Raw genomic sequence first — 8,176 nt, forward strand, 5'->3', positions numbered from 1 at the left:
AAGTGAGAAGGGAGTTAGGAAGGGGCCTTGGAGATCACCAACAGTTAGGGGAGGAGAAGGGGAACAGATGAGAAGAGAGGGGCAAAGGTGAAGAAGCCAGGAGACGTTGTCAAACTGAAGGAAGTCAGTAGTATCAAACGCTGCAGAGGTCAATGAAGATATGGACAGGAAACTCCATGCCCGTTTAATGTGGCAACTTGGAGGTGGCCCGTGAGGCTAGAATGAGGTCAGTTGGGTGTGAACGGTATGGTTTTTCGGCTGTTGGAGAAACTTCCTAAGCCCAGTGCAGTTCGAAAGGCAACGCGGAATTGCAGACCCAGGAGCTTCCGCGCCCCAAAGTCGCGCAAGCGCGCTCATACGCACCAGGTCTAAGAGGGACTCCGCATTTCCAACAGAGCGCGCAGTCCCAGCGCACGCGCCTCCCGAGCCCGCCTACTTCGCCGCGGGGCCACTCCCCAAGCCTGCAGAGGGCGCTGCGCCTCGTAGAGCCCGGGCGCTGTGCCGCTCTAGCCAGCGCCCAGCCTCAGTGGCGGGCGCCGCAGCTCTGCTTCTCCCAGGCGTCCGCCCGGCGCAGGTGGGTCGGCCCGTGGGGGGCGGGAATACTTGAGAGCTGTGGTGCCTGCTGGTAGCTGCAGCCTCCTGGAGCGGAGTGGTCCCCAACGCTCAAGTGCCCCGCTTGGGTCCGGGCCCGGTGAACCCGGCTGCGGGCAGGGCCCCACAGGTACAAGTCCCAGTCCTAGTGGGCTCCTCCTCCTGGACTCGCTATGCCTGTCCCTGGACTCCTATACACCGCGGAGGTCTCCACCCAGGTTCACGTGCGGCTTCCGGGAACAGCTGGGGGCGGCGCCTGTGGGGGCGGGGCTCCCTTGATTGACACTTCTTTCCCCAGGTTTCACGGGCTACCACCGGACCCCTTTCCTGAGCCGGCAACATGGTGAGAACCCTGGGCCAAGCCCCTCACCTCCGCATGCCCATGCCCCACTGGCCTTGCCCTGGTTGCCTTATATAAACCTGGGGCTCCGCAGCAGGGGGTCAGTAGGTCTGCCCATGCAAGAGGGCCTGCATCCTTCCAACCCATGCATCCCTGTAGCACGGGCGCCTGAAGGTGAAGACATCGGAAGAACAGGCGGAGGCCAAAAGACTAGAGCGGGAGCAGAAGCTGAAGCTATACCAGTCAGCCACCCAGACTGTCTTCCAGAAGGTTGGGCCCTCAGAGGTAGCCCCCTCTCCAGGTGGCCCTTTCAGTATAGTACAGAGGCCAAAACCTGGATTCTGTCACTAGCGGTGTGACCTTGAGTAAGTTACTGAATCTCTTTGAGCCTCAGTCTGTTCATCTGTAAAATGGAGCTAATACACTTACTGGGTAAGGCTTCACTTACTGTGAGATTTCACTTACTGTGAAAATTAAATGACAAAATACATGTAAACCCATAAAGCACTCTGCATAGTGTCTATCATATCGTATGGGGCTCATAGAATATTCAGTAGTTCTGTTTATGTTATTTAGCTCTATAATGGGAGAAAGATACGATCTCTGACCTCATACCCTTCTTCTCAGCGCCAGGCTGGTGAGCTGGATGAGTCAGTACTGGAACTGACAAGCCAGATTCTGGGAGCCAATCCTGACTTTGCCACCCTTTGGAACTGTAGACGAGAGGTCCTCCAGCAGCTGGAGGCCCAGAAGTGCGTAGGGGTTCAGGGCCCCAGGAAGATGGTCCTGGCCTTGGCCCTGCCCTGCCTGGGTCAAGGGGTGGAGGAGGAATGGGGCAGCCAGGGACATAGGCAGAGGGCAATGGAAGGTTAGGTGCAGAGAGTCAGGGGTGAGCTGAAGTTGGGTGTTGGAGGGCCCTGACCTCAGTTCCCCCGGGTGCAGGTCCCCTGAGGAGTTGGCCACTCTGGTGAAGACAGAACTAGGCTTTCTGGAGAGTTGCCTGCGGGTGAACCCCAAGTCCTACGGTACCTGGCATCACCGCTGCTGGCTGCTGAGCCGCCTGCCAGAGCCCAACTGGGCCCGAGAGCTGGAGTTGTGTGCCTGCTTCCTTGAAGTTGATGAGCGGAACTGTACGTGCCTGCAGATTCTGTCCCCACAGCCTTCACTTGTCCCCCAGGCTGGTACTTGGGCCTCAGTAAGGCCTAGTGTGGGGAGGGATGGCCAGGACAGGCCCACTGAGCTAATGGCAAAAGGGATGACAGAGCCAATTGCATCCTCTGTGGAGTGTACGAAGGTGTTTCTACAGGAACTCCTGGGTACCAGCCAGGGACCTCCTCTTGCCCTACCTCTGAGATGTGTACTCACCCCTCCCCCACAGTTCACTGCTGGGATTACCGGCGGTTTGTGGCTGCACAGGCAGCTGTGCCCCCTGCAGAGGAGCTAGCCTTCACCGACAGCCTCATCACCCGCAACTTCTCCAACTACTCCTCTTGGCATTACCGTTCCTGCCTCTTGCCCCAGTTGCACCCCCAGCCAGAGTCTGGACCACAGGGACGCCTCCCTGAGGATGTGCTACTCAAAGGTAAGCAGGGTCAGGGGGTTCTGGGGAGGATTCTGTAGGTCTGTCCTTCTAGCCCTGAATCTGTTCCTGAACCTGCCACTTGGGTTTATTGAGCACCTACTTTGCACTTGGCTCCAGGGGTGCACAAGATCCAGCCCCTGGCTACAGAGAACTCAAGTGTATGAAACTGATACATGCAGCCACTGAGCAAGGCCAGTAGAAAGTGACCATCGGGCTGGAAGTACTGCAAGGGGGGGACGGGATGTTGAGGTAGCCGGAAGCCCACCAATGCCCGGACCACAGCTCCATGCCTCCTTGCTCCCTGCAGAGCTGGAGCTAGTGCAGAATGCCTTCTTCACTGACCCCAATGATCAGAGTGCCTGGTTCTACCATCGCTGGCTCCTGGGACGAGGTGAGCGGTGAGGGAAGAGGCTGGGTGTTTAGAGCTTGAAAGGAATAGAAGAGAATTTAAGGAGACCTGAGGCTGTGTCTCCCCCAGCTGACCCCCAGGATGCCCTACGCTGTCTGCACGTGAGCCGGGACGAGGCCTGTCTGACTATCTCCTTCTCTCGGCCGCTCCTAGTGAGTCCTGCGGCTTTTGCCAGAGAGCGTTGTGCACTGTAGGCCTGGTGCTGTTGGGGCTGATGGGTCTTCCTTTGTCCCCTGTGCCAGGTGGGCTTTGGGACGGAGACCTTGCTGCTTATGGTTGATGAGTCACCCCTGGCTGTGCAGTGGAGGACACCAGATGGCAGGAACTGGCCCAGCTCTGTCTGGGTATCCCAGCATTTGGGGGACAGACTGGAGGGATGGGGTGGGATAGTCAGAAAAGTGAGATTTATGTGTTTCCTTGACTCCATGCTCCCAGCTCTGTGACCTGCCTGCCACCTCCCTCAATGACCAATTGCCCCAGCATTCATTTTGTGTCATTTGGATGGCAGGCAATACCCAGAAGGAGTGTGTGCTTTTAAAAGGTGATGTGACCTGCAGCCTCCACCCCTTGCAGCAACCCTCCTACCCCTCTCCTCCTCTCATGGGTGTCCCCTCCTACTACCTACTCTTTCTGTCAGGCTGCCAGGAGGGCTGGAGCCGGGACTTGGCCGTGGATGAGCAGCTCTTCAGGTGATGACAGAGAACCACAGAGATAAAGGAAGGGGCTCTGGACTCTGGGCATCAGGCAGCTGGGGTCAGAGGCTGGGGGTTTGGGCAGATGACCAGTACCCCAGGTAGGCAACATCCCCTCCTCGACTCTGCCCCTGCAGGTGTGAGCTGTCGGTGGAGAAGTCCACAGTGCTGCAGTCTGAGCTTGAATCCTGTAAGGAGCTGCAGGAGCTGGAGCCTGAGAATAAATGTGAGGCCCCATTCCATGAAGTCCTGCTCTTCTAAGGAGACCCCTTTCTGGAGGGCTCCTTGGTGAGAGCAGAAAGGGTCTTGAGATGGGAGCAGAGGATCCAGGAGAAACGTTCTTTTCCCCACCCTCTCCCCAGGGTGCCTGCTCACCATTATCCTGCTGATGCGGGCGCTGGATCCCCTACTGTATGAGAAGGAGACACTGCAGTACTTCCAGACCCTCAAGGCAAGTTGGACCGTAGGAATGGGCAAGGGAGAGGCCCAGTGGGAAGGAAGAAGGCAACTGACATGCATTTCTTGTTGGCCTGTCCACCGCCAGGCTGTGGACCCAATGCGTGCAGCATACCTGGATGACCTCCGCAGCAAGTTTTTGCTGGAGAACAGCGTGCTCAAGATGGAGTATGCCGAGGTGCGCGTGCTGCACCTGGGTCACAAGGTATGGACTGGCATGTGCCCCTTACCCTGGGCCTGCCCCCCACCGGCCCTCCCTCCTTCCTCACAACCTGGCCAGCTTTTCCATCCACCCGTGGGCTGCAGCAGAGGCACTCTCTGTCTGGCCTCCTCCTGCCCCTGGCTTTGCCTTCCGTCTCGGGTGCCTTTCTGGACATTCTTCCTAACCTAGACTGCATCTGTCTTCCTGCAAGCCCACTCCTCTTCCAAGCCTTACCTTGTCATATTTGCCCCGTCATTCTTGTTACCCAGTTTCAAATCCTGAGTCACAGGGCTCCTTGTGCTGCCTCTGCTACAGGGCTAGTCCCGTCCTCAGGCTTCCCTCAGGATGACCCCTCAACCACCCCTCCGCTCATTTCCACGCTTCCTGCCTGCAGCAGGCCCCCCAGCACCTGAAGCCTGAAGAGTTCCAAGAAATTTTTGACAAACTTTCCAGACTCTGTTTCCCTCTAGAGATCTGTAGTCTTCCCTAGTCAGTCTTCCCAGCATGTCAGTTTTATCACATCACTGCAGTCCAGCCCCACTCTCACCAGACTGACCACCCAGACTCGCCAGGGCACGCCTGCCAGTGTCTGTGTTTGCCCCAGTGCCCTGCTCTCTCCCCCGTACCTGCCCCCACTCCAGGCTGCCTCCCCATCTACCCTGCTGGCCACCCCAGCCCTCACTGTCTGTCCCATGTCCTGGATGTAACTCTAGTACTGCCAGGGGTCCTAAGGTAAGCTTCCCACCTGCTTCATCTCACCTCAGCTGGGTCCCCAAGGGCCTGTGTGGGACACAGAGCGAAAATGCCTGACGAATGATGGCTAAGGACCCTCCCCCAAATCCCCTTGGGTACCTACCCCTGCTTTCTCAGGATTTGACAGTGCTCTGCCATCTGGAACAGCTGCTCTTGGTCACTCATCTTGACCTGTCGCATAATCGTCTCCAAGCCCTGCCCCCTGCCCTGGCCGCCCTGCGCTGCCTTGAGGTAAAGCACTCACTCCTCCCTCCATCACAATCCTGGGTGGTCCTTTTCCCTGCTTCTCCCTCAGAAGTCTGCCCACCCTACAAGATGTCCAGGCCCTCCCAGCCCCTGCAGATGACCCCTTGCCTTCTCCGCCTCCATCACCCAGTCTGACCCCAGGAGCCTTTCTGTGTACTGTAAGCTGATTGCCGTGGGCTCCCCAGTTGGTTGTACCAGTTCCAGGCCGATGGCTGCCTGCCCTGCCTTGTCTTGCCCTCCCTGCTTCCCAGGTGCTGCAGGCTGATGATAATGCCATCGAGACCCTGGATGGTGTCACTAACCTGCCCCGGCTGCAGGAGCTCTCACTGTGCAACAACCGTATCCTCTTTATGGGGGCCCTTCAAACAGCGGTAGGGTAAGGTGCCTTGCTGGGAGGGGACAGACAGCAAAGCAAGCAGGGTGAGTGCCCCCCCCTGAGACTGGCTCTGACAGTCTCAGCTAAAGAGAGAAGATAGCCTGGGGCTGTATGGGGTTAGCATTGACTTCCACTGGGAGCATTTTTCAGGGTGGAAGTGACTTCCCCACGCCAAGTTCATTAGCAGGCAGCCTGCATATGTTCTTGGCTACCACCTAGTATTTTAAAAATCAGGGAGTTTCATATTTTTAAAAATCGAGCTGATTCCTCTTAGAAGTTGGAAGTTAAACAGCCCTTGGCCTGCATTTCCACTTGGCAACCTGTGGCCATTGTTGCTTTCTCCACCATTCCTTGGTACGACACCCAGCCTGTCTTCTGTGCTTCCTGCCTGACCCCCATTTGCAGTCTAGAGCCTTACTGTCTTTGGGGAAGCATGCGAGATGCCCATCAACCAGGCTGCCAGGCAGCCATCCTGTTCCTAATGGAAAACAGTGAAGTGTGCACAGAAAACAGACAGATCTGACGGAACCTACCAAGCTTTCCTTGACTCTCCTGCCCAAGGCCTCCAGCAGCCTGCAGTGCTCCGGCTTCTTGCCTCCTGCCATAGGCTGGTCCTCCTCAGACTGCAAGGCAACCCCCTGTGCGAAGCAGTGGGCATCTCTGAGCACCTAGCTGAGCTCCTGCCTTCAGTCAGCAGCATCATCACCTAAGAGACCCTTCCCCACTGTTCCCCTTTAATTTATTAGCACTGAATAAACAATGGAGAGGCCCCCTCAGGCTGCCATGCCACCGCCATCACTAAGGACTCATCTTGACCTGTTGCATAATCGTCTCCATTACTACTACCACCTATCCTGGAAAAGAAAGGGAGAGACTGTATGTTGGCTCACCATCAGTACTTTCATTTTATGCTCAGTCTTGCTGTTCGCTATCATGGAGAATCAATGTTGGGGCAGAATCAGGGAATCGGCCGGGTATCAGTTTACCTTCTGCTTTGGGCTCTGGCTCAGTCTAGGTTCCAGGCTGGGACTGGGTTTGGATTCAGGTTCTGGTTGGGGCTTGGCTATAAGGCAGCTCTAAGTCTCTCCAACTGGAAGGGCTTATAGAAGTTTCTCCCAGGACCTCTGCCTCTTCCAGAGGCCCTCTGTGTGCTGGCTTTCATTCACCACAGATGAAAAAGCTATTCGCAGGGGGAGTGGGCCAGAGTGGCCTTGCTCTATCCTCTCAGAACAACAGTATCAACTCCCATGAATTGCTGTCTGGGGCTAAAGAGCCCTTCAAAATACTTGATCCCATTTTTTTTGAATCACAAGCTCTCAGGGATGAGACAATCAGGCCTGTTGTACTGATGAAGAAACTGCTGTCAAGATGCACCCTAAGTTTCCAGGCTCATGTGCTGTAGCCAAAGCTCTCTCCGTCTCTGTCTGAAACTCCAGATTCATGTTCTTGCCTGTGTATTGATATGGAACGGTTGGGCAGAGCCTGACCTCAGCTCCCTGGGGTACTGAGCCTGGTGTGTGCTCCCATGGTACCCACCCCTCCAGCACACATATACCTGAAGGCCCTGAGGCCCTTAAGCCTCCTGGCAGGAGGAAAGGGGAGTGGCTCAGGGCTTAGGGCACTGAGTCAAACGGCTAGGTGGGGAATGAGAAAGATTGATTGAAACGGGGAGAGAGTGTGACAAAGCATTTTCCTGGTTTCCTAGGAATCTACCTGTGCCCATGTGTTCACACACATGCATGCTCTCAGGGACCCAGCCTCTCCCATATCCATAGGGATGCACAGACATACTCTTAATGAAGCCCTTTGGCTGGCCTGCCCCTCACTGCCTGAATTTTTATTTCTATTGGTTCATCCTTTGAGAGTGTGGGAGGTGAGGGCAGACCCCTTACCAGGTCAGGGGCTTGGAGCTAGACAAGAAAAGGTCAGCATGGGTATGGAGGGTTCCATGCCAGGTCTTGAGCCTCTGTCCCCACTCCCTGAGGCAACTCGCTGCCTGATGTATCACAAAACCCAACCTCTCCTCCAGTCTGCTTCCTAGTGTCTTTTTGCCAACCCTGTTTTCACTGCCTTGGTCTGTGGCCTGTGGGCAGAGCTGGGACAACAGTGGGATGGAGGGAAGAGACCCCGGAACAGGGGCCCACCGTCCTGAAGAACTCCAGGAGAGGCTCCATCAAGAGGCCTGGACTCCTTTTTGCCTCAGGGTTCTGTCCACGGTGTCCCTGGTATTTTTTCTAGTGCCAGGGCGGGGTTGGGATGCACACAGGGCAGGCCCCTGGATCCGGTCTGTCAGGATGCCCAGGAAGAATTCCAGACTTTGGAGAATCCTGCACTCCAGCTGACCAGACACTCCTCTCAGTAAGAAGTGGGTACTCTGCAGCCTAGGGCCTCAGTTCCCACTGGAGTCTGAGAACAAAGGCTGAAGCCTCCCCATACCCCCAGGCTGGGAGTAGAAAATGAGATTGCTCCTACTCTGACAACCCCCGTCCCAAATTTGGAAGGACCTGAGAAGCTGGGGGCAGCTTCCTT

At 56.2% G+C, this 8,176-nt stretch overlaps 1 protein-coding gene across 2 annotated transcripts; it reads left to right on the plus strand.

Annotated features, from left to right (window-relative positions):
- Positions 1-221: 221 nt before the first annotated feature.
- On the plus strand, positions 222-6,423 carry RABGGTA (Rab geranylgeranyltransferase subunit alpha). 2 transcript variants are annotated; one of them, XM_036884530.2, is made up of 17 exons: positions 222-721; positions 890-934; positions 1,091-1,201; positions 1,559-1,683; positions 1,874-2,061; positions 2,310-2,513; positions 2,821-2,904; positions 2,992-3,074; positions 3,165-3,266; positions 3,358-3,463; positions 3,560-3,611; positions 3,752-3,840; positions 3,977-4,065; positions 4,159-4,275; positions 5,143-5,256; positions 5,523-5,610; positions 6,209-6,423. In XM_036884530.2, exons 2-17 carry the CDS (start codon positions 932-934, stop codon positions 6,355-6,357), a joined length of 1,704 nt encoding a protein of 567 aa, XP_036740425.2. In that variant the 5' UTR covers positions 222-721; positions 890-931; the 3' UTR covers positions 6,358-6,423. The 2 variants fall into 2 exon arrangements, with proteins under 2 accessions (XP_036740425.2, XP_057344523.1); XM_057488540.1 differs by having other exon boundaries at positions 222-574.
- The last annotated feature ends 1,753 nt before the right edge of the window (positions 6,424-8,176 follow it).

The sequence above is a fragment of the Manis pentadactyla genome, chromosome 11 (assembly GCF_030020395.1).
Source record: "Manis pentadactyla isolate mManPen7 chromosome 11, mManPen7.hap1, whole genome shotgun sequence".
NCBI classification, from domain to species: domain Eukaryota; kingdom Metazoa; phylum Chordata; class Mammalia; order Pholidota; family Manidae; genus Manis; species Manis pentadactyla.